Here is a 26,922-nt window from a genome sequence, read left to right on the forward strand (position 1 = left end):
TCCTTTAAAAATGTTGCAATTTTCTGAGCTAATTGTTATAAAGAATTCAAAAGCTTGCAGAAAAACTTTCTGACAAGACAAAATCAGGCTGTTTCTCAGCATACTGCCAAGACAGTCTAAGTTGTACCACTAACCTGTTCTTGCTCATTTCGAAGCTGGAGAGGTAAGTGTGCTCTGCCTAATTCTCCCTCCTGCAGATAAAAGGGGGTGACACACTTTTGTGGGTAATTCCACCATAATGCTCAGGAGTAGAGTGTATGAACAAAGAGGTCTTCCCCTCACTTAGTAACCAAGTGCTTAGTCACTCAGTCATGTTCAACTCTTTGCTGCCCCATGGACCGTAGCCTGCTAGGCTCCTCTGTACATGGGATTCTCCAGGCAAGAATACTGGAGTGGGTTGCCATTCCCTTCTCCAGGGGATCTTCCTGACCCAGGGATCAAACCCGGGCCTTCTGCATTGCAAGCCACCAGGGAAGCCTCTTCATGATTAAGAGGGGGATTGCAATTCTGGCCCTCCTGAATGCCCTGGCGCATGATGCCTGCCTCCTGGCATTCTCTAACAGTAAGGGAATAAGGGAAAATTTTTTTGCCAATAGAGGCAACACTTGCCTGGTGCAACCAGTTCTAACATTCTACTAAACTAGAGATCCCAGAACAGCTAGACACATAGGCAGATTGGGGTTTTGCAGCTCTGTGTCCCAGAAAATTTCCACTGGGCAGACAGTATACCCAGTCCACCGCTCATTCCTGGGAGCAAACAGGGCCCACGCCATCTACTCCCAAATGAGGGAAGATGGTTTTCCCTCCTCCACCCTCGTTCCTGCCTCCATGGATTTACCATTTAGCCTCCAACTCAGCAGCCACTTTAAGAAACGAAAAGGGTTTACTTTTGAGGAAGAAAAGTACCTAGTATGCAATGCATCAAACTTCTCCTAGCAATATTCTGCTGGGATCCTCATTTATACATTTTTGAGGGTGTAATCAAATGTACTAGAATTAAATCAAACACTCAACAGATATATAGGAGACATTGTTTGATTAATACAATCGAGGGTAACTACAAGGATAGCTAAGTTAGCGGCACATTCTGTACAAGTACAGCTGAAGTCACAAGACTTCAGACCTTAGAGGAAATTGCTTTTTACACTAGTGAAAATTGATCCTGAGCCCATGCTGACCTACCTTTTAAATACAAGATGCAAGAAGACTCCCTAGGATATTAAACCCTATCTGAGAGTACTTCAATGAAAGAAGCAGTCGAGGACAGTGTTTTCCACAGTGTGTTCTGAGGAAGATTGGTCCCCAGAGATAACGCAAAAAAGGATTTCAATGGTTAAGTGAGTCTAAGAAGCCTCCTTACAGACTTAAAATGCACATTAGCAAATTAGAGGATCTGCACATTCCTATACTACAGGAAACCCTGCACTGCTCCAGCTTGCAATCTATTTAACCACAAAGTCCTTTTATTTTTTTTCTTAAGTGATGTCTATTTAAATATCTGTGGAATCATAGTTTTCCAAATACTGCAGAAGATATATTTACTCAGTCCTGTTGAGTCATATCTAGTTGTTAATAATTATAATACTATAAAATTTTACCAAAATGTGTCCTCATAAATGTTCCTAGAATGAAGTTACATACTTGGGACCTTTGTGAATCTCAATAATTTACGTGTTTAAATTACTTTAGAGAGAATGTCAAGCTTTTTTTTTTTTAAGTGATTTGAAATTTGCTTCTTCATTCAAAAGAATATCCATTCTTTCAAACAGACAGTATTTCAGGCAAGCGTATGGGCCTGCTATTTTGACCATGGAAGACACAGTGGAGAATTTGTCATTGACATTCAAAAGGAAAGCGATTATGTCACTACCCCCATTCAAAAATCTTCAATAGGTCCCCATTACCTACCAAATCAAGCACAAACTCCTCAGCTGGCTATTCAACGTCCTTCACAATATGGACCCAATCCTCTTTTTTAAAAAAATAATAATTATTATCGAAGGTCTTCTATGTTATCATAGCCCAATGAGGGGCTGAGAAGGAAGATGCTGCAGACATGTAAAGTGTCCTCAAGAATCTTACAGTCAAATAGGATAATAAATAAGACATGTAACCAATTACTATAACACAGGAACAACCCAATTGTCAGAAGAGAGAATCAGAAAAATGTGCAATGGGACTTCAGAGGAGAGGAATCACTTTCCACTAGATGAGTCTGAGGCTAGTGGCATCTTGTATTTAAAACGTGGCAGGGCTCAAGGCTGGGCTCAAGCAGGTATCTCCAGCTATACAACCCATAACTCTGTTTTCCCAAGGATGAATGCAGGGTTGCATTTTTAGGTTCCTCATCCTGATAACAGCTGTACAGGGTCAGTTGTTAACTTTTTTTAAAGCAACATTTAAGCAAAAAAATATATATGTAATGTTTTGTTTACTATGAACCAAACATAAAATTACTGTCATTTTAGATAAATCACATCATTCTTCTTTTCCTAAATCTATTAAATTAGATATCTATTACACCCATTTTACAAATATAAAGTGGAGGATTACCCATGACAAATGACAGATCTGAAAATATCAAGGCAAGCAGAAAAACGTCAAAGGCTACCTCCTCAACTGGGCTACCCTGCCCCTAAGTACCTTATGACCTGGAAAAAAAAATCATTATCCATCCAACATGCATCATGCATTTCTACTTCAACAGCCTTGCATGTGTAAGCGTAATATTATTCCTCATTTTCTCCTCTGATGGATAGACATCCATACTTCAAAGCTCATGGCAGGAAAAAAGAAAACTATCTACACTATGGTACCTCCACCAAGAGAATGGCCTGCATGTGATACTGGACTCTGTCCTCTTCCCTTCTTCCTGCATGTAACCTATCAGTCCTCTCCCGCACACCTCCACTGCCACCGTCTTCATGTAGCCCTCACCAGTCCCTAGAAGTCCCCCACCTAGAAGCCTTCATGTTGCAAACTTTCACAGATGCAAACGTGCATGCACACGTCCAATCACATAAGTGAGCTCACGCGTCTGATGTACACTGTCACGTGCCTGCATTCTCTACAAGCGGCTGAGCTTCCACGTGCTTTACAGTACTGCACAGAGTAGGGCTTCCAAGGTGGCACAGTGGTAAGGCATCTGCCTGCCAATGCAGGAGGTTCAACATCCGCGGGTCAGGAAGATCCCCTGGAGCAGGAAATGGCAATGCACTCCAGTATTCTTACCTGGCAAATCCCATGGACAGAGGAGCCTGGTGGGGTACAGTCCATGGGGTCATAAGAGTCAGATACAACTAAGCACCCCCCCACACACACACACACTGTACAAAGCACAGTAGTACATTATCTTTATTTCGTTTTTTTTTAAATGTATTATTTGTATGAAAAGAACTATAAACCTATTACAGTATAGCACTATATAGTCGATTGTGTTAGTCGGGTACCTAGGCTAAGTTTGCTGGACTTACAAACACGCTCTTGGAACAGAACTCATTCACATGTAGAGTTCTTACTGTACTTACTCTTGCCTCCGTCAAATGTATTCTCTACAGTCTCAAAAGAGCTTTTTCCAAAATACAAAATCTCATCATAAACTCCTTTTGCTTAATTTTCTTTAATGGTCAGTCCACATCCCTGGGGCCTGGATTGAAAATTCAGAGGCCCGGGACCTCCCATGGAGATGCGGACTCTGTGTGGCTGTGGTCTGCCTGGGAATCTGTATGGACAAGCCCCTTAGGAGCTACTTATCTCCAGGAAAATTTGGTAAACAGTGCTCTACAGGATTAAGTATAAGCTTCTTAGCCTGGTAAACAAGGATCTTCACAGACAGCCCCTACTTGCCTCACCAGCCACCCTCTTCCCAAGCAGCCTCTCTCACAAACGGCAGTTATCAACCTGGTTGTTGCCCTGAACATACCATGCTGTTTCACACTTCTGGGCCTCTGCACCGGCTCCTCCATCTGCTCCCCAAATATCCCCTACCTTGTTGACCTGTAAACACCCACTGAAGGCCATTAAAGCCTTTTAAAGCCTCCCCAATTTTGTGGTGCCTTCCACAGATATTTCAGATATTTCACTCCCTCATCTACTCCCTCATCTGAAATACCTTACAACCTGAATGTTGCACGTGATATTAGAAGCATGCGCATTTATCTGTTTACATTTCTGAGTTACTTAAGAAAGAGTATGAAGAGGAATGATATCACATCTTAGGAGTCATGTATCTCTAGCATCTAGGATAGTGATTCCCATCAATTACATGGTCAATAAATGTTGAATGAAGAGAATATTTGGGCAGTTGCACGTTAGTTACCAAGTGAGACTTAAAAAAAACAACTAACGTTTATTTAATCTTAGCAATTACCCTATGAGATGGTTGTGCTGTGTTGTGCTGTACTTAGCCACTTAGTCATGTTCAACTCTTTGCAATCCCATGGACTGCATCCTGCCAGGCTCCTCTGTCCATGGGGATTCTCCAGGCAAGAATACTGGAGTGGGTTGCCATGCCCTCCTCCAGGGACTGTCCCAACCCAGGGATCAAACCCAAGGCCTCCTGCTTTGCTGGCGGGCCTCCTGCATTGCAGCTGGATTCTTTACCACTGGAGTTATTAGGGAAGCCCGATAGACGGTTATTGTTCCCATTTCACAGGTGAAGAAACTAACATTCAGAAAGATCATTGCTTAGAAGCAGCAGGGCAAGGATGAGTGTTCAGAGCCATCTGCTTCCAAAACTCCATCCTTTGTACACTCCACTCTCTCTGGGTCAACAAGCCTTCCTCCATACACTCCCTAGCACTGAATATCTGTCTCACATAGGAGTTACCAGCATACTCTCCATGGTGCCCTTACCTCACAAAAGATGGTAAGTTATTGAAGGCAGGGACCCTTGTAATTTTTATATTTTTATTTCCAGAGTGCCTTGTTCAATGAATATCTGTGTGTACTGAATTTAAGCAACACAGGCTCAGAAGAGGTCTTAAGAGATCGAGAGCTTCCTGCCTCCAGAAAAGTTTATGTACATATCAGCTCTGGTGTGTGTCACTGAAGGACACTCAAGAGATAGATTCCATAAGCTTTCAATAATCCATCAGTTATCAACTTTTCTCCATCATTCACATTTAGTACATGGAAATTTTGGAGGTTTTATTTCAGCAGGTGGCATTTGTTACAAATGTTAGCTCAAAGAAGAAATATGAAATTTTACACTCCTAGTCTGCTTTTGTAAATCTCCAAATTTTTTTTTTTTTTAAAAAGAATACTTAGTTTTGAGGCCGCAGTGACATCCCTAGCTGGCAGCAAGAGTTAAGGAATAAGCATTTTGATTAAGCACAAATTCTACTGACTAAAGGGTAACAGCTTCATCTGGTGTAAATTATGAGTCTAAAAATAATTAGATACAGTAAAATATTCTTAACTGTATAAGTCTGAAAATTCTTTGAAGTGAAGTCACTCAGTCATGTCCGACTCTGTGCGACCCCATGGACAGTAGCCTACCAGGCTCCTCCGTCCATGGGATTTTCCAGGCAAGAATACTGGAGTGGGCTGCCATTTCCTTCTCCAGGGGATCTTCCCGACCCAGGGATCGAACCCGGGTCTCCTGCATTGCAGATAGACGCTTTACTGTCTGAGCCACCAGAGACTTCTATAATTCATCTCAGGAAAGGATAGGTCTCAGCCTCTGTAATGATTATCCTTTATTATTCTACTTGTGATGTACAGAACTTCCAACAGAGATTCTAATTGATTAGATAATGGATAATGAAAGTTACTCTGTATTTACAAAATATATCTCACACTTCTGATAGTCACGAACCACCTTCAACGTCCTATACCCAGACTGTGACAATCTGCCTTCCTCAGAATATCAGCTCTAAGGCCTGGTTATTCTCTTGCCAAAGCAGGAAAGATAGTCTCTCCTCGTAAATAAAAGCAAAGAACAAAAAACATGATCTCACTATATAATAATCCTGTAAAATGAAGGAAATAAAAATGTTTCTGTTACACCTCTGATTTAAAACAAAACAAAACAAAAAAAGCAAAAACTAAAAAACTTGCAGTCTTTCTCTATGTTAAAATCCACAAAATAAAAGAGAAGACTCATGAATGTAAACATTAGATTCCTGGCGCTTGAATGTAAAAGATCATCTAATTCTGTCCTATTTTATAGGTGAGCAAAAGTCTGAAGAGATTAATGGAGTCATCGAAGGCCACAGAGCTAATTAGAGTCAGTCAAGGACAGCAGAACAGGGGAATAAAGGAACTAATAGTTACTGGTTCCAGGCAATACTATGTGTTTAACACACAGATCTCACATGATACCATCTCCAGGACAACCTTGATGGCAAGCAGCTCCCCCCACTTTGCAGATGGAGAAACTGAATCTAGCAACATGGAGTAAAACTGGGATTTGAACCCATGTCTCTCTGCCTCCTGAGTCTGTGTCCTTTTCAGTGCAACCCTAACCCCAGAGCACAGGCATCTTGACTCACAGTCCAAGACTTTGGACAGAACCTCAAGCAGATGAAAACAGGGCTCAATACGGGGTTTGCTTACATTGCCTAAATTAAATTAAACCTGCTCAAAAGCAAACTACAAGAAAACTGGAATGAATCTGTAGGAAATCAGCAGAAGCATGTACAGCCTAAAAATTCAAGAGTTACTTCCAGTTTCTTTACCTGTTTGTGAAGACCCCCAACTTCCCTCAAGGTCAACCTCATCCTAAACAAGAAGTGCAAGCAAAATGGATCCTGAGTTCATCAGGGGAAACTATTTGCCACATTAAAGTTTCCCTTACTATATTACATTATAAGACTTATATCCACCCCCTTACTTTTGTATAGATAATATAGTGAAAAGAAATCCCAAATCCAAATTCTGACCATATGTATATAATTTAAGATATCATTAAATAACAAATAAGACAAATCCTATTTTAAGTATCATCTTAAAATACCATTTAAAATAAGAATCTAAAATTTAAGAAACTACCTATAATAGTCCATTGACTTATTTAAGATAGTGTTGCATACAATAAAATTTTAGTAGAATAAAATAGGTTTATTATCTCAAGGATATAAGATGATTTTTTCAAACGTATCAGTATGTTAAATATCCAGCTGATGAGTACAAAGTTTTGATTAAATTGTTTCTACCTTACAAAAACTGAAATCTGTGGATTTTGCTTATTGATTCAGAGCAGAACATTCTATTGCTAGATAGCTGAATAAGTAATAATTTCTGCCTTGGAAAAGCAAGGTGACAGACCAGGAACCAAATAATTATAACACAAAATGTGAATGATGCTATAATAGTGGTAGAAGGTGCCACTGGGGTGCAGAGAAGAGAACACTGGCTTATGCCCCAGGCAAATCAGGAAGGCTTCCTGGAGGAGATGACATTAGAATCAGAATTCCCTAGACAGAAGAAAGAGGGACACACTTCCCTTAGGTCTCTCTCCAGTATTTCCCTTTTCAAGATCTGACTTCCTATCTGGCTAAGGGACCTTATTGCTACAGTAGAAGGGACATTAAAATGGTCAACTTTCATTTTAATGAGGAATTAAATTTTAGTGAAATCCCATAATTGTTTACTTGCTGGTCATTAGAAAGGAGGTGAATAGCTCAAGACTACTAAGGGATAAGGTTGGTAGATAAAAATGGTTTATATTATTGTCTGCTGTGACATCAAAATATTTTCAAAGGCCAAATTAAAAACAAATGTCTACATAGGAAGATGAAATAAAAAGCTATTCTCCTACTACCCTACCCCACCCCAGATTTAAAACAATAAGAATTTCAAGAACTTTCTGAGGGTAGAAATAAGAAGAACAGAGAAAGGAGAGAAAAATAACATGGCGTCGTTATAGACTATTCTTCCGAAGTAAAAGCAAGACAATGAAGGGAAAAACAGAACACGTGTATTACAACATATAGCACCATAAGGCTGTGTCTGATGCTCTGGAGGGCTTCAACAAGTACTGTTCAGCCAAAAATCAATTGAAAAATCAGCATGATAACAGAGCATGAGTTGCCCTATAATAGCCTTAAGACCCCCAAGGCTATGCAAGTCCCTTTCATCTGCCACACTGCACTGACTCCAGGGGACCCTCACTTCCCCTCCCTGAGTACTGTGCCTGGCTGTATTTCTAACTTACTGCCTTACCCTCCCTTAGAAATGGGAGCTGACAGGACTGAGGATGTTTTAAAGTGGTTCTGAAGAATTTTTTTTTTTCTGATTTATTCTTTATGTTTTCTGGACATTTGCACTCAAATTCATCCTAGAATATCCTCTATTTCCACAATATTAAGTGGTCAGGCATAATCTCTTACATAATCTAATAACAGACATAATAATGGTCTTGTGTTTTGAATGCCTTAACTAACCTACATGAAACTGCCCCTTAATAAAAATCAGAGTTCAGGCTTATGCAAATGTGGCATGCAAGCAATTCACAGCATTGTTATAAATATACATATATAGTTCATTCCAAGATTTCATCTCAATATTTCTTCAATCACTTCCTCACAATGTCTGGTTTGTTCAATTTATATTTCTACTTGGCATTTGGTGCAAACCCCCAAAGATAAGATACATCTGTCCCTTAGTCACAAATCTTGGCATTTTTACCTTAACTCAATTGTGAAATGATTGGTTGAAAAATTACCTTGCAGGATTTCCTCATAATAAAGCATTTTATTTCCAAACTTTTGAATGTGACATGAGATGGACCAACTCAGGAGTGACATATTAAAGCTTAAGGAGGACATATAAATACCCTGATCCCTGTGAGGGAAGGAAAAGCTAATTGGAAGTCAGCTTCCTTGTGATTATCAGCTTGTTTATGGGGAGGAGGACGCCTCTGAATGGCACTGTAAATTCATCCCTGATTATGGCGTTAAAACCAGAGCTCATTTCCACAAGCTCCCCCAAAGCCCCCACCCAATGCATTTTGTTTACTTACAAAGCGTTGTGCACTGTTTTCAGAGAATGACAGTTTCCCCTGCTTTGATTTTCCTCCATTTTCGAGAAAAATTAATCAGTTGCACAAGCCAGTTGTCAGATTTCACTTCCCTCATGGCAGAAAGCACACATATTCATTGTCTGCTATAAGAATAAATTTTAGTAATTTTTCCCCATGTCAATATGAATATTAGACTGACCCAATTAATATGAAACGCTTCTATGCTGCTGGAACAGACAGTGCTCCAGAAAGAGCCATTTGCACAACCTGTTCATGATTATGGGCCATAAGGACACAAAGATGGCACACACATTTGTGGACCATCTGAATTCTTATACGGGAAGGGGAGGGGGAGAGGGAGCGGCATGACGTGAGCTTGACTGTCGTGGGTCATGTTTTTTAATCCGGAGTATTGGACATGTAACACAGCAACAAGAGCTGATCATTTTGTTTAATCACCTTTTGGATCTTTGCCAGATGGTCTCTATTGAGAGCGCTGCAAACAGAGAGAGATGAACTGCATCTAACACGCCACCAGAGCTTTCCCGTAAATGTCTGAGAACTGATTCCAACAAGAATTTAGTCTCAGAGCAGAAAGGGATACATTTAAAAACTATGTGCATTAACTATACTTTTCCCCATAGAATCCTCACTTGGCATGAATAATTTACCCACTCTTATGCTAATGGGATCATGAAAGTATCCCTCGTCTTTAGTGCAGCTATTCTCAGCTTTCAGTAATTACCCCACCCAGTGAAAATAACATGGCTTCTGCATTGAATGGCCGACTAGTACCTGACAATTAGAAAGATCATGGCTGACAATGGACTGGTCCAGAACCCAGACAGAGAAGGCTTGCAGGCCAAAGAAAAGTACAAGCTCAAAGTAACGTTGGTCATGGGCGGGAAGGGGGAGGAGGGGGGCAGATGCATGGGCTGGAAAGTAGAAGAAAAGAGGAAAAGAAACATTTTCTATTGTCAAGCTTTTCTTTCTCTGACTTACTATCAAGATTTTACTTAGGCAAAAATCTGTTCTTTACGTTATTAAGTGTAAAGGCATTCACAACAAGATTCATTTTAAAGGAAAAAAAGAGACCATATCTAAGGAAAAGAACTAGAGTTATCTTTAAATCACGTCTGCGTTAAGAATTTACTTAATCAGAATTTTTAAAAATCTAAGTAGTGGAAAAGCCCCTACATTTTGATTTTTGAACTGAAAAAAGATTACCAAACCAAAAAAAAAAAAAAAAGAAGAAGAAGAAAAGAAAAGCTAAAAAGAAAACTCTTTTTCGACCTCTGTCCACAAAATTCCATGTTAGGTAGTTCACTGTGTAAAAATTATCAGGCTAAAACATCTGGGAAAGAAAGCTATGAAACAGCAGGGAACGTGGCTGGTTTATTGTTTATCTTTTGTTTATGAGGCAGTATTCAAGTTTAATTACTACTCTAAATTAAACTCTAACTGGCATCAGGAGACATCCCTTTACATGACTAAGTTAAAAAAAAAAATCTAGAAATCTCAACTCCGGGCTTTTCAAGTAAGTTGATACATATAGGAAGAAATTACTCAAAATTAACAGCAATTATAGAAAGCTTTTAAGCATTTATGGGCACCATTACATGCTCCTAGAGCATTTATTTATTAGAAGAGTTTAATTTTATTTCTAGCGGTTGCTATTCTAAAACATCTTAAGAAAATCAACAGAAATTATTTGGATGTTTGCTGATGATTAAGGGTAGTATTCCTTTTGATTTTATCTGGGGAGCCAAAAAAGTATGAAAATGCAACATAAATATTCTATAATACAATAGCTTCTTCTGTGCCAATGTTCAATTCTCAATTACATTCTCAGTGAATTTTCTGATACAATTAGGAGGACAGGAAGGAAAAGAAATGTCACCATATTTATCATAACAGTAAGTGACCAGTTTTGGATGAACTTAGCTCTAGGAAAAATAAAAGTTAAAAGCAACTAGCAAAAGATTATGCCAGATGGCATCTGTCATATTGTATTTAGGGTTATTTTAAAGAGATTGCCGCCACTATGAAAACATTCCATTGACAGAGTTTTCCTAGACTGAATAAGAAATCCCAGTAGAACATATTCAGGACCCACTATAAGTGGGTTTGAGGGTTCCCCCCATCTTTTAACTATGTAACTGGAATACTTGGTGGGGAAGAATACTATTTCATGCATTATATAATAATTCAACAGTGTAAGCCTGTGTTAGACTTTTGCTTACCTATAATCATTTACGTTAAATCTACAGTGGGTAGTTTTAGATTTCAAAACCATGATTGCTAAAGAATTGCATAATATCTAGTTATGGAATTTTAGTCTCATTGCCTGGATGATAGAGACATCAAAAGAGAGGTTTTGTAGGTGGCAGAGTTGAGGGGAACTATGCTGGTTTGTACAGCCCTGTGTCTTCAAAGATGAGAGACGCATAGATGCTTAAATACTAATGGATTTAGGTTAAACTGGGTCTGGCAACAGTATGGTTAACGTGCGTGTGGTGTGCAGTGTGAGCTCAGCAGTTACTGGGCCAACTGTCTCGGTATTTCTGGGAATCCTGCCTATTCACAGTGCAGGGATTGTTCAATTGCTGCAAAATGTACAAAATGAATTTTACAAAAATGAATTGTAAGGAAGGCCCCATTACAACGATTTTACAGCAAAGATGTCAACATCAATTTTCCTTTCATGCCTAGCTAATGATTAAAACAGCATATTCCATTTGCCTAAGACAATTTATTTCATATTGGCACATCAAAATATTGAAATACAAAGTTATCTTTACTCTGCCCTTTTTATTCACTGCTGCTGAACCCATACCATTGTTCAAATCCGGAAAAAATAAAACAAACTTGGCACGAAATACTTAAAACAAAGGCTCATCAATATTCTCCAATTTGTCAACATCTCAATTACAGCACTGGAAAAAATGTAAATTTCATGTGCTCTAAACACTGAGGGGTCTATTCTCCTGCCAATTCACATGCGTAACTCCCATCAGCGTTAATGGGAGTTACACAAACCCATCAATAATAATAATACTTTGTACATATATTGTGCCTTTCATCTAAGGCTCTCAAAGTGCTCCAGGAACAAGGGGGCTGCTTCCTAGTCTTTACTCTGGGCAAAACCCACAATGAAATACAAAGCAGCTTTTGACTCAGCAGGTACAGAATTAGGGACCCCATGCCTTATTATCAAGCCCCATTTTATTACTGATGGGAAGCCAGACACAAAGAGGGCCAGTTACTTCCCCAGAGACCCAGTGTGCACCCTAATTCTATCCCTGAAAAATAAAACAGACTTTTTTCTTCATTCTCATGTGACTAACAAGATAAACTCCATTTGGCTGCTTTTAGCCAAAGAAATCACAGTGAATGAAAGTCTGGTTCATATTTATGTAGTTTACTGCTAGGCATGTGCTGTGTGAAAGAGACAGTAAAGTCAGGTTTCACATTTTATCAAGTTTGTTTCTTACAATATTTTAAAAATTTGATTTCCCCCCCTCCTTTTGGTTTGCTGTACAAACACCGAGGAGGAAAAGATGACCTTTCACCTGTGTAACTGTAGCTCTTTCCCTATCAAGTCATAAAATAATGAGATATTTTTAGGTTCCAAAGAAAAGGTTCATATGAATCATTTTAGTGGAAATATTCCCCAAATCATAAAGCAACATAAATGCATGTATTGTTTTATAGCATATGGCTATTAAAGTTTAATTTAAAATGTGTATGAAAACATTGTCTTTAGTACAATTCATCCCTATTTTTTTCTGTTTATCATAATTTGTTTTGAAACTGAATCATTTTACAGTTTTCCATATGCCTGTTGTGCTAATAAATTCTGAATAAGCAAGAAAACTTTTTTCTAAACTAAAAATCTTGGTTCCCAATGAAACATTTTAATACATTTAATATGAAGAACATAAATTTCCTTCTTAGGCTTTCCATTAAACGTCAACCCTAAGATTTAACCTGGGATAAGCATATGTGATTTCAGTCAATATCTCTGTTGACTTTGCCCTGAAGCAGATAATTAATCTTTCCCATAGAAAGCTACTCTGGACAATTTGGTGGGACAAAATATCTTGAAAACATATTTAAAAGACTAATATGGGCACGAGTATGACAAAATACACTCAAGTCTGACCTTTGAAATTTAGAATCTTTGGTAAAATACAGAATATCTTTCAACCTGTGTTTGGGAGCCACTGATGTAGTCAGCCAGGTAGCAAATTCTCCATGCCCAGAGAGTCTCCATTTTCCAGGAATCAAAACGGTTTTTTGTCCCTCACACTTTAATACAGTAAAATGACTGACTTCCTAGTACTCAAACACATAAGCTACCATGTCCATTCTTTAATCCCATGGAGATATGATTAAAGGAACAAAATCCTATGGGGATCAAATCCTTCAACATGGCATCAGTGGGTGTGGCTAACCACAACATAGAGGTTTGTGCGTATGGTTTTTAGCCAACTATATCGGTCTCAGTGCTTTTCTCTTCCTCAACAAAAACAAAAGCAAAAACAACAAGCCAGCAAAATTAACCAAAATGATAAAACCCTATGCCTTGGCCGTGGCCGCAACTATTCAGCGTTCCAAACCCCAGGGTCGTCCTTCCCTTCCTCCCCTTCTCCCTGGCCCTCTCCTGCCATCTCGCTGGCCATAACTCAACCAACCCAACTGAACCAGTCAGTTTTAAATTTCAGTTGGGACCTTGGTGACCTGTTAATGAATCTACAGAGAGGAGAAAAACTCACAGTGTTGAGTTATGCCTGGTGTTGCTAGCTGACTTGGAGTCAGAAATGCTTGAAGCGTTAACGTAATTGCAAGAATGTGAAAAATGAAGCGCTGGGCTCCTGAGCAAAGTGAAAGGTCAAAGCGAGCCTCACACACAACAAGTCTTTGGAAGATAGCCTCATTAGACCATTAAGTCTGCTTCTCCTTTCCCCTTCTCTTGTACCATGTTTAAGGTGTTTTGTTTTTATTAATAGATACATTTCCCCCTTTGTGGCACCATGATTTGGGGTAGTGGGAGGAGAGGAGTCTTAGAAAGCTTTTCAGATTTAACCACACTGAGAAGTCTTTCTCCAAGACATAGAAACACAATTAAAGCCACTGCATTACAGATTCACTGAATTTATATACATTTCATCTTCAAAATTCTTTATAGTTTAGTTCTCTTACATACAACCAAAGTGATCTAATAAAAAACAGTACAGAAAGCTTAAATAGATACAGTTCACCAGTTCTTCCACAATTTACCATCTGACAGTATTCATTTCTGTGTTAGTTGCAGCTTGCTTAAACCTAGATTTTAAGTTGGACCTATTCACAACTTAACAACATCCTAGAAGGGACACTTCTCTAAACTCTTCCAGAATACTAGGAATCCAAAATCTATGACCAGGAACTTGGAAATATAAAGGCACTCACCCTACATCAACCATCGTTTTTTAAATGGCATATATGACTACAGCTCAAGCTGTTAAACTGTCCTCCACTTGGAAGACTGTCTAATGCTTAAATATTGTGGCCATAAACACAGTCATAATAGAGATGAAATAGACCTAGGAGATCAGACACCATCTAATGTAAAATATTAAAAAGTAAAATCTATATACTTTCCTGGCCCACGTTCAATAATGCATCTTCTTTTAAATAATAATTTTAGCCATAGAAGAGTCAACCCTACCAATATATAATTGCTCTCTGTGCAATAGGTGAGCCTAAATGGTAAAATTTATTCTAAATGACTCTAGGCTTTCTTGTCATCTGTAGTTGACGTCCCCCTTGCCTTCTAATTATTTGAATTTTTACAATTTGTGACAAAAGTCTCACCATGGCAGCTGAATAGAAATGGGGACAAATCTAAGAATTTCAAAATCCATCTTCCCAATACAATTCCATATAAAATTTGCATGGCACTTTGGAACTAATAAGAACAGATTTTTGCATCATGTGTGCTTTACAGGCATCATTGCTTGATTATAGAAAACCCTTATAGTTGATTTACAAACAAAATATCCCATTTACAGTATAACTCAACCTACTGTATCATAGAAGCAAAGATCTGTCATTCTATTTGCTTACACCCAGGAGTAAAGAGTAGATAACCAAATTTGTCAAAGAATTGGCAGAACTAATCGATTGTTATTGTAATGCTTGCTTAAAGATTAGACGACTCTTTTTTGTTTTGTTTTGTTTTTGGTGAGGAATATAAGTTAAGGGAAGGAAATACTGTCTCCCTAAATAGCAGCCATTTATACTCCCTAACCTGCCACGCTCCTGTTTACAGTGAGGCTGATGTACCAGTATAAAATACTGATGTTATTTCAGTCATGCCCACTTTGCACAAGGAAAATCCTTGACTTTTTACCTTGCTCACTGCTGTTGTCTCCACTCTGGGACGCATGGCCCCCACTGGAGGGCCCCGGGGTGCCTGCTGAGTGGGTGGAAGTTGCATCGTCGTGGTCTCGCCAAGATGCAGGATTCTGATGTCAGGAGGCCAAGGAATTTTTCCACAGTGACCATTTCAGCCATAAATGACGAACCAAGGGGAAAGGTGCAGAGAGAGGCAAAAAACATGTACATATTAGTATTTGTAGAACTAGGTATATACAGATGCCATGTTACAGTACGTTGTCTTTTCAGCAATAGGTACCAAAAGGAAAAAAGATGCACTAGAATCATGATGAAGTGATAGTCATGTCAGTGTACATATTTGTTAAAACCAATTGAAACAGATGCCTTACAATGGATGCATTTTATTATATACAAATTATACTTCAATAAAGTGAATTTTTAAAGTTAGAAAAAAAAAAGCCTTAAAAATCTAAAAGTTTGCTCTTTAATTAATTATGGCACGCTCTTCCAAGAAATAGGTCCCAATGCTCTTGGATACCAAACACTTCAGAATATTAACACATCTACAAAACTCAACAACTCCCTTAAAAATTCAGATTGGAGAATGTATGGGACAGCCCTTCACATCAAATGCACTGCCCTAAAAAGGCCTGAATTAACTCTCAAAATTATTGTCAACTGATTATATCAGTAACAAAGACAATAATATTAATCAATGCATCAATACCTTCCTTGCTGTTTAATGTGCACAAACGACAATCAGAAAATGAAACAGCTATGAACTGTGATCCACCTAATAAATTGGAGAGGACTTCCTTTAGAGCTGCATGGAAGGTTTAAAGTCACAGAGCAGTGCTTTTTCCTGAAAGAACTGCTCATTTTAAAGGACGTGTAAGGTAAGCCGAGAGTTATAGTTCATGCTACTTTGCTGAGTGTATTCTTCTCCTGTTCCTCCTCCCCTTTCCTGATCAGTCCCAATACCCTGCTGTCGCTTAAAGGAAAACAGGAATTCTAATGTACAGGAAGGACTTTATCAGCACCACATGAAGGCAGGCAAGAGATGGAATTTCCTCTGGCAGAAACAGAGAGTAGGAACAGCATGTGAAACAGACCAGCCTTAAGGTCAGAGTTGTACACTTGTCACCTGTATGCGATAACTTCGACTAAGCCCACAGATCTACTGGCAAGCAAATCTGTCGGGGGCGGGGGTGCAGTACTTTGAGAGCAAAATAAAAAGCCTCGTCAGTCCCTCAAAGTACACTATTTCTTACAAGAATTGGTTATTAAGGACTCAGACAGACTGACATGTCTATAGGCAACATGCTAACATCTCGACCACTTGAAGACAATCTTGCTATGCTGTCGTCATACATATTTTATCCAGAAAAAAAGGTCAGTCTATCATTTTCTCAACCTCAACCCTATGATGTACAAATAGAACACAAAACTTCACCAAAATAAAGTCAAGAAACCAAAGAGAGAAAAAATAAGGAACTATTATCACTTGGAGCAGCAACAAAAAAAAAAAAATCTGTTTGCCTCTATAGATCTGTCTCAAACCACTGTAAGTTAACATTTAGCATTTTTGATAGATGGTGAAATGTCCTAAAGTTCTAGAGATTAATAACATCTCTATCAAATAATGCTGTTGGCACTGCTGTCAGGCAAGCCACAGATTCAAAGGCAAAACCTTAAGCAGAAACTTTGTGACTGTAAGTACTGCACATGTATATATCTCTCTAAAGTAAAGATACACTTTTGAAAGTATTGATAGATTTGGGAACAAAGTTGAACAGAATAAAACGAAAACCAAGGTTCTGCTGCCTGCATGAAGACAAAGTCATGCCTGTGATTTTCTTATCTAAGTTCGAAACTCTTCCAATAGTTTCTAGCTAAAAGCAAGCAGAATGCAGGGGCTCTTCAAGCTTTGCAGACTCTTCGAGTCAGCTGTTTGCCGGACAGTAATCAGATAAAGAGCTAGAAGAATTACAAGAAAAAAGAAAAGAAAGAAAAAAACAATAGCATGGCATGAGGTTAGTCTTGCAACAACACTGGCTAGAGCCTTCTTTTAGAAACGGCAATAATAGTCACCTAAGCTAAACTTTTCAGTTAAACTTTGCATCACTAAAACAGCAAGTGATGTGAATTTTATGCACTGCATGCTTTTTATTAAGCTGGTGGCTATAAAAGCTCCTTACCCCTCAAGAAAATTACAATAATTAACCACTAACACCTGAACTATGTTTTAAGGCAAATGTCATCTAACAGCTATTTTATAATCATTCAAATGAAGCTCCAGCGAATCTTTCTGTTTGGACATGAGAGTGATTTCAAGGGGTCACTCAGAAGGACTTCTTGCAATGGAAAGCACTGTCTTGTCCTCATCAGTCAAACCTGTACTGAGTTTTAAAGTCAGGCCTCACAAGTTTACAACTCAGTTGATTTCCTTCGCTGGTGTTTTGGAGGAGGCAGTCTCTAAATTAAAGGGGTGAGAGATGAGCCACATAAGCAAATAATACTTTTAGAGCAGCTAGTCCCTCCAAATCAGCTGGGTCTTGGATTTTCAGCTCAGTGCTGAAGTTTGCTCAAGTTCACTTTCACTGTCTAACCCACCATGCCCCTATTTGTTCCCCCTTCCCTTCCTCACATCCTCAAAGAGGCTGCCCTACAAGGGTCACTAGGTGCTTATCTCCATAGTATGTTTCAAGTATTATGATCTACTTTGCAAGACTGACACAAACTAGTACCAGGATATTCATGTAACTTGGAAGTAGGAAAAACAGCTGAATCCCTCTGAGGTTTGAAAGTTGAAGAGTTACCCCCAAGTTGCCTGTATTCAGCTACACCACAGTGATGTGATCAAATACACATATAAATATTGATAATCTGGTCAATAAAAAGTGCTGCCTCCTTGATCACAAAACACTGGGAGCAACATGGATAGCTACAATATAGTCCTTTACACATAAGATTGGTTTGTTCTTAGACTGAAGTATTTGTTTGTATCACAACTCCTTTCTTCTTCTTTCCCCTCCCTAGATAGTTTCCAAGTTTACATCCTTCAAGAATAACTGCTTGGCTTTCTGCCAAATTATATGCAGAAGTTTAGTGAATCTTGAAACCAAAGTGGCATATGAAAGCATGTAAAACACATGACGTACTTAGAAAAATAAAGAGAAATGCTCTCTGTGTGTATGTGTGTGGGTGAGGAGTCAGGTAGGTGCATTCCACAATGTATGTCCTGCTCTTCAGCCCCAGGTATCATGAAGACATTCGAGGGCAAGGAAAAGACATGTTTCTATTCTCAGGGGCTTTCATAATTAGGAGTCAAATACAGTACTCTACTGGCTCTTACGTAATTGCATTAAAGAGCAGTGTTAGCAGGAGAAAAGCAGTGAATACTGAGTGGAGCACAATGGAAGGAGATGGAAAATAGATACAAGAAGCTAGGTCTCCAGGGGCAGTATTTTCTATTTGCTGGGCTACAGACTCACAGCTGATAATGCAAGTTGTAATTAATATAAAAGCAGGAGACAAGATGGGGAGAGCTTGTAGTAGCGGGGCCACAAGAGATCACTCTGCACCTCTCCTCTGTTTCTCATTTACACACAGCTCTCCCTACAAAACACAATTCTGCCAGCGTTTCCTCCCTTGAAAGTTAAAAAAAAAATTGATTTAGCACCATCATTGAATTTTGCTAAATCTAGGAAAGAGCATAGAGCGGACAGGCATCTCTGGGCAGAAAAAGCAAATCCTCCATGCACCTCTTTTGTTGAGGCTGTAGAGATGGTGGACATTATAATGTTTTACACCAATGTGGCACTTCTGGGGGAGACCTGCCGATAGGATACTATTTAATAATTCCCAGCGAACTGGTGGTATTTCCCTGTTGAAATGATTCCACCCAGCTCATGGTTCTTCCGTTGAAAAAGACAATGAAGTAAAATGTGTAAGTGTTTCTGAATAGATACAAAACTGAATGGGGAAGTGAAAAGTATTAGGTTTCCAGGAGTTAAAAAAAGAAGCCACACCACACACAAGTTCGACCTCAGATCATCTGAAACTCATCTTAGACTCCAGACGAAGAGGTGATGCAATGGATGTGGTGTAGGAGAAAGAATCCTAGATTGGAATTAAGACTCGAGGGTGCCACCTCCAAGTGCCACATGACCTCAGGTGATGCACTTCATTTCCCTGGAACATGTTTCCTTTCTCTCTTTAAAATTAAGAAGTCAGACAAAATAATCCCTAAGGTCACTTCCACTTCTTCTTTCTATTATTAAAAAAATACTTTAAGCATTTGATTTTCTAGAACCCACAAAACTAAAACACAATACAGAACACCAAGCCCAAAGTAATACAAGAACTTGGAAAATACTGTAAAGTAATTCAGAATATGTGTTTGTAGGTAGAAAGTAAGAATAAACATCTATAAAGATATTTAATCAGCACATGGAGCATGCAAAACTAATTTGACTAGAGATGTTCAAATGACAAAGTCAAGATATGCTCGCATCAGTACACATAATTAATGTAACTTACAGATTTCCTATGACTTTAAGATGTTTTCACATCTTAACAGTTAACATTGTGCGAAAATCATTTTTAAAAATAAGAGGAAGACTCCTATCATGAGGTAGTCAAACCTACAAAAGTTCAAGACGTTAATTGTGCAATTTGAAAAAAATGTTGGAATTTCAATTTCGTTATTCCAAAGTTGACATAAGAACTCAGGAGAACTGTGTGTGCTTTTAGAAGGTGGACTCACTCTTTAAAAATGTAAATAGAACCGGGGTCTTTCCCTCATCTCCCTGCTTCCCCCCTCTATTAAGCTTTGAGAATTAATATGTGAGCAACTCTCATGGAAATGGCAAACACTCTTTGCAAATGATTCCTCCTCTGGTGGAGCAACTTTTAGAGAAGATAGAAATTTCTTACACTATTAGTGTACTATCATGTTATAAAATGTCTCCCGTAATTTTTAAATGGAATATTGCATAAAATGTTAAGCCTGAAAAAAAAAGAGAAAATGAATTTTTAAAATATCAAACTTTTCATCTGATTGTGGATATCTGTTGTTGTCAAGTGCACTTTTGTTTAATTTTATCTCATTGCAGTTACTCTGAAAGCATACTCTAACCACACAACCTACATGATTTCACTAACATAATTATTCTCGATGGGAAATTAACAGAAAAGCCATCAACCAGCAGAAACTACACAACAACAGAAAACTCATGCCCCTGGCCCCTGGCCAGGTCTCCTTGAGTTGGTGGACACGGCTCAGAGGTGCGACCTTCCTGAAACAGGTCCCCCAAGAACTTGGATAACATACCGTGAGGTCTAATCTTACACCAGAACATAAGAAATTATCTGATAAAATAAATCATTCATATTATTAATGTTATTTTCACATCCCAATGTCTCCTCTTTTATATTCTATAGACCAATCACTTAGACTGCTCTCTCCTCATTGCCCATTCCCTGCTGATTTTTCAGACACTTGCCTGAATTCTGTCAGGAACAAGGTTCTGGGGATTCTCCCCTTTGACTTGACTCAATTTTTAAAAACTGTGTAGACATAAATAAATTTGACATATTCAGAGATATGAAAGAAAACAACAGCATATCTTCTCTTAAATTACAGCCTTCAAAATAAAATTTTAAATAATTTTTCTTTTATTACTCAGCTTATCAGAGCCAGTCAGTTTTTAGGCACCTGCCATTAATTTTTAGTAGATACAATTTTATTTTCTTCCCTATATTTAATTCATCCAAAAAACAAATACAATGCAATTTCTTAAGCACATTATAGAAATAACTATATAACTACGTACCTTCAGGCCAATAGAGCTTAGGTCAGAGAATGTATTTCAAAAACAAATATAATTCATTTATCTAAACTTGATCTAAAGATACGTAGTATCTTCATATGTAAATAGAAAGATATATTTCATTTGTCTGCACTCGATCTAGACTTGATGTAAAATTATGTAAAGCAGATAATGTGTACATCACCTATTATTCAGAAACAATCCAGACTAGGAAAAGCGTGATCATGCCATAACAGTTTTCAAGTTGAAACTTTTTTTTTCAAGAATTGGTTTCTTGACAAGTTTATTTTAAAAAATAAATAAATTTGAACGTCTAGGAAACTTAACAAGAACTGGAGATGGAAAATGGAGTTCTATTTCTTTTCACCATTATATTTTTCTCCCCAATATTCCAAAGAATACTATAACCGTTACAGGTAGCTGTTTCCTACCTATAACAATTACTCTTATATGATAATAAAAGTATAAGATGAAATCTTTATAATATTAAAAATGTTAGCAAGCATTCACTATGAATCTCCTAAACATGATAAAATTGTAGCCCATGTTGCAACTTTTATATTCTATTCAATTCCAAACTTTTTTTATTAGTATGCCCATCATGTAAGTGTCAATGGGAAACGAACAAATGAATTTAATGTATGGAAGGTAAGACATTATGGCTGTCTTCCATTAATGCATCTATGTTACATCAAATTATTTATAGAATATTATAGAATGTGAAATCAACATGACAACAACCTTGTTCGCTAGACAAGAGTATGTAAAACTCCTTTTTAAAAGTTGGCCTCAAATACTTGCTTTTGAGATATTTATATCAATTAATTTTATATATTTCTATTTTTTAAAATTTTAATAAGAAAATCAAAAGCTATTTTGGTGCCTAATACTTTGCTCCTGACGCTTCTGTCTTTGCTTCCCACTACTCAGAATCACACACTTACTCTTTCTTTTCTCTTTCATTCTCTCTCTCCCTGCTTGCTCCTTCCTTAAACACACACACACACACCCCCTCACACAAAGTAGCTTGATACCACTTAATAAGGATAGAGGTGTATGTGTTTTGGGGGTGTCAAACAGCTGTCACAAACTGTCACCTCCAGAAGAGAAACCTTGGCACACAACAAATTAAACTACACTTCTTTTTTAGCTGTCATTATTCATAGCCAATAAGTTGAAATGTTCTCAGCATTTCATGTGCAAATAAAACCACGAGGAAGCCAGTAGATCAGAATAGTGGGCCAGCAGATAAAAAAGAGAAAACAACACGCTGTCTCGGTCCTTCTGAAGTGGCTCATCATCACCCCTGCACCAGCATGCACCAAATGAGATCCAGCCTGGGGCAATGTATTAAATATGCATATCAAAGCAAATGAAAAAGTAAACCTGGAGATTCAAATTGGATACATTTACATGCTGAAAATGTCCCACTCATACCACTTTTCAGGTAGTGGGTCTGAGGAGGTATGTTCACTTTTTTGTGGCTGGGGGGAGTTGAGGGAGGAGGAATAGCCTGCAGAAGAGGCTGAACAGAAGAGGATCACTCTGTAGGGGAAGACTTGGGAAAGAATACATTCCGTACACTTAAGGTGTCAAAGTACCAAAAAGGGTAAAAAAAAAAACTCTCCAAGGTTTTCTCTCATCTCCTACATAAAATTCAAATCTGTGGCAAACTTCACCATTTCCCACTCGGATTGCTGGTGGAACAAATTATTGCTTCCTTTGCAAACAAATAGCAGGGGGGCTAAAGTAAAAATGTAATAGTTCAGACTCTAGGAAATAAAAGGCTTTAAATTATGATGCCCAACGAGGTGGTAAGCCCTCATGGGTTCAAAATAAATCAGTTGTCATATTTACTTGATTGGGGGCCTCTAAGAGAGGCAACAAATGTTATAGTTGATTCTTTTATTCAAAGATGATGACTGTTGCATTATTAAAGCACTATCTTCTTAGGTATAACTTCTTTCCTGAGTATAATTTAATATTCCAAATAGTACCATAAACTGGCATTGTTGATCAGCCAATTCTATAAACAGCCTAGTATATAAACATCAGCATGCTCTAGTTCCATATATCCACTTGAAAAAACAATTCCAAGAAACTATTCTAGAAAACCAAGTAGTCAAGACCCCTATAAATGACATGAGAAAAGCTCTTGCTGCAGAAAACTGTGAAGTTTTCATCCTACAAACCATGTAACTAGATGCCTTCCCAGTCCCTCCAATAGCGCAAAATGCACATGAATTTAGAAACAGGAAGCAATGAAAATAAACAAGTAAATGACAACAACAAATACTTCGAAGGCAGTGTCATGCCCTGTCGACCACAACCACACAGCATACCACATATCAGCAAATAAACTTGCCATAGCTGCTTGTTGCACCCACTTGATTTCAGTGAATATACTTAATATACAAAAGAGCTCCCCAACATCTCCCTCCCAGTGATGGAAAAAGCCAAGAGTAAAGACAGGCATGGGAGCCTTCAACACCACAGTATTTATTCTGTCTCAGAACTGGACATCGGGACTGACGTTTTCTTTTTTTTAATAGAAACTTTTGTCCTTAGGCTATATGGCTTTCCATAGAGCACAGAGGCTACTCATTAAAATCTGTGACTGTATATTTTCAAAACTTTTGGAGAAGGAAGGGGAGAAACTTATTCTCAAGGTATCTCAACTCATTCCTCTGACCACCTAGGAGTGGGGGGTGATGGTGGTGATACCAACTACCTTCAAGCCTTGACGCCCATTTAACTCCACAGAGTGCTAAATTAATATTTCAGCCGTCAAGTTAGCAGACTATAGCCTGTATCATTCAGGTTGTGAGTTCAATTGACTGTAATCTATGGACACCCTGTCCCCCACCCCCAGGCTTGAGTTCCTATAAATAAACTGCTGTTCACACCCACTCTTTAACCTCTCCACTCTTGCCTTTCCTACCAGCTGCAATCTTTCTTCTCTTTGCTTCTTTTTCAAATTTTCAGTCTCACTACATATGCCTTTTTTTTTTTTTTTTTTAAGCATCAGACTCACTAGATCAGTTCCAAAATAGGATTAAAAACAGAGAGAATAGAAATCTCCGTTCCTGGCCTGACACACATGGGTCCCTCCTTACTATACTCTCCGTTCTCATTCACCAACTCTTTTAAGTGTTAAAATTCAACCACTAACCTATGTTTACTCAATCACAATTCCCTTCAGCTTTCTGTAATACATTGTTAATATTTGTTTCATCAAGGTTACTGTCTTTTATTACCAAGATGCTTCAGGCACTTGGCAGTAAGTTCATACACTGACAATAAGTTTCTATACAGCATAAGCTCAGAAAACTAGAATGGGTTCACTCCTTTTATTTCAAATGCAATGCAAGATTTACAATAATTCTCAGAATTGCCATCTCTGCGAGAAACTGAGAAATCAGTCCTTGCTCCCCAATTCTCGCCCATCCTGTCCAGTTAACTTTCCTGCCTCCTTCTCTCCCTGCTGCACTGATTACAGAATTGAGAAAGCAGAAAAGGCAGCGGTCACCGTATCAAGCAGACAATTTGCTAACACTCAAGTTACCAAATCCAGGAAACTTTACACATTAGAAGCACAAATCACTCTATTAACTTGCTGGTTTTTTTTTTTTTTAATTCTCAACATAAATAAGGAAGGGGTCCAAGAAAAGGGAAATACAGATGAAAGGTGTGGAAGAAGTAGTGAGAAGGGGAGGAAAAGACTCCCAGAAAGACCAAATTTTTTATTTTAAAAAGGAAACCTCAGTCAGTGGAGCTAGAGGTTGCAACAAAATTTTCAAAACTGCTGTGCCCAGTGGTCTTAAAAGAATGCCAAAAGCTCACAGACTTACATGGTCAGCGAGATTTGTGGAGGAGCCTGAAAGTTCTTCGTGATCCGACTTGGAGCTGCCGTCTCTTTCATCAATGACGAGGTCTATAGGCATCTTCCCCTTCAAACAGCTAATGTACCGGTGGCAGAAGTTATCACACAGTTCATGGACCTAGAAGGAGGTCATGATGGAGGGTTCAGCTTGTGTTGTTGTTGTTGTTGTCATGGTTTTGTTTCATTTTTTTAAGGGGAAAAAGTACCAGGTTGCAAGGTTACATTTGGAAAGAGCAACAGTGCCATGTCTTCCAAACTAACTCTAATTAATGGGTGTAATAGTTGAAGGCAAGGAAACAATAGAGCAATTGTTGTAGCAGATATTATTCTCGAGAGACTTCCCTGAGCAACAAGTTACAATAAAGGGAACAGAAACAGGACTGGAAATAACTGGGTTCAGGTTGGGACTCCTTGGGGGGAAAATCCGATTTGATGATAACATCAAAACGTAAGGATGCAGGAACTGGGAACAGCATTAGCATTTGTGATTCAATAAGCTAGGAATTTTGTATGTTTTCAGGAGAAAATGATTGAGCTGCAGAGCTATGTAAAGACACCCTAGCCAGAATGATTCCCTCCGCTAGCACCTAATGCATGCCCTGGGCCTAATAGAGACGCAAGCAGGCTGAATGTCCAGTAACACAAATGGTTTGCAGCATTTCAAAATAATCCTCAATGCCTGGGGGAAAATAAAGGAGGGGGGGGGGGAGGCGGCTACTTTAAAAGGCAGGGTTGTCTTAATTTACCTATCCTCCGAGCCCCTGGGTTTGAAGAGCAATTTGAGGGAAAGACTAGGTAACAAGTTGCTCAAAATCTCTCCAGGTGCTCAGACTGGAGGTTTGTTAAAAACACTCCCAACTCCACCAGGAGAGGGAAGTGACTAAATCAAAGTGGGGAGTGTCGTTTCCTGCTTACCTTTTCTAACTCCAAAAGGTGAAACCTTAGTACTTGTATTGCTTGTATCATCTGGAAGAAAAGTTTTTAGAGTGTGGAGTTAAGGCTCTGTGACTGCTGCCACTCGGAAATTCCTAGTGGGGGGATGGTGAGGGGATTGGGTTGGGAGAAGACGCAGACAAGTGGCCAGGCAAAACCCACACATCAAGAAATCGTCAGGAAAACCAACTGATTACTGATCATCTCTGCCTCATTGGCTACGGGGTGGGAATCTGACTCAACCTATGCCAAGGCATTTAGTATCTTTGCTCCTCACGTGTACTGAGCTATCTGCAAGGGCTGCCTTCCTAAGGACAGGCCTTTCTCCTCCTGAGTCCTGTTTAACTGTCCCCTCTCTCGACCTCAGGCCAACTTAAAAAAAAAGAAGAAAAAGAAGAGAGAAAGAAAGGAAGAAAAAAAGTCGTTTCTCAGGAGAGAGAAAGCTTTTTAGAACAGCACACCCTGCGAAATCCCTCCTTACTAAAGAAGGAAATACTCCAGATGAATGGCGAGGCAGGGCCTTTGAAAGCGGATTTAAGTACTTTTAATATTGAAATTGTGCAAATTAGCAAAAGAATCGCACCTAAAAGTGGCCTGCGCCGGTCTGCCCCTCGCCCCCCTTCCCCGCCCACCTCCCGGCCCGCCCTCCGCCGCGCAGGCGGTTACTTCCTTCGGGTAAGCTGCCCCGGGCTCGGCCGCCTGCCCCGGCAAACAGAGGAAATAACTCACTTCTCGTCGCCTAGCTCCCGGGGCCGAGACCTGGGGCGCATCCCCTGCTCTCGCGTTCGGCGCCGCGTCCCCGCTCGCTGCCTCCCAGGGGCTCCGCGCGCCCTGACGTCCAACCCACCCCTCACTGCCAGCTCCCCGGCGAGGGCGCTAAGCTGTTCCCTTCCTCCCCATCGCTCTGGAGCTTCAAAAGGAGG

The 26,922-nt window shown here is 39.1% G+C and overlaps 1 protein-coding gene across 14 annotated transcripts in view; it reads right to left on the bottom strand.

Moving 5' to 3' along the window:
* MEIS2 (Meis homeobox 2) overlaps positions 1–26,922 on the bottom strand; it is a 225,994-nt gene that overhangs the window by 189,945 nt on the left and 9,127 nt on the right. For all 14 annotated transcript variants that reach the window (XM_069596007.1, XM_069596000.1, XM_069595999.1 and 11 more), the window contains exons 5-7: positions 25,982–26,032; positions 25,035–25,184; positions 15,363–15,477 (exon numbers count right to left, since the gene is read on the bottom strand). In XM_069596007.1, coding sequence (XP_069452108.1) covers positions 15,363–15,477; positions 25,035–25,184; positions 25,982–26,032 — 316 coding nt within the window. The remainder of the gene's footprint in view (positions 1–15,362; positions 15,478–25,034; positions 25,185–25,981; positions 26,033–26,922) is intronic.

Source organism: Ovis canadensis, chromosome 7 (assembly GCF_042477335.2).
Source record: "Ovis canadensis isolate MfBH-ARS-UI-01 breed Bighorn chromosome 7, ARS-UI_OviCan_v2, whole genome shotgun sequence".
NCBI classification, from domain to species: Eukaryota; Metazoa; Chordata; class Mammalia; order Artiodactyla; family Bovidae; genus Ovis; species Ovis canadensis.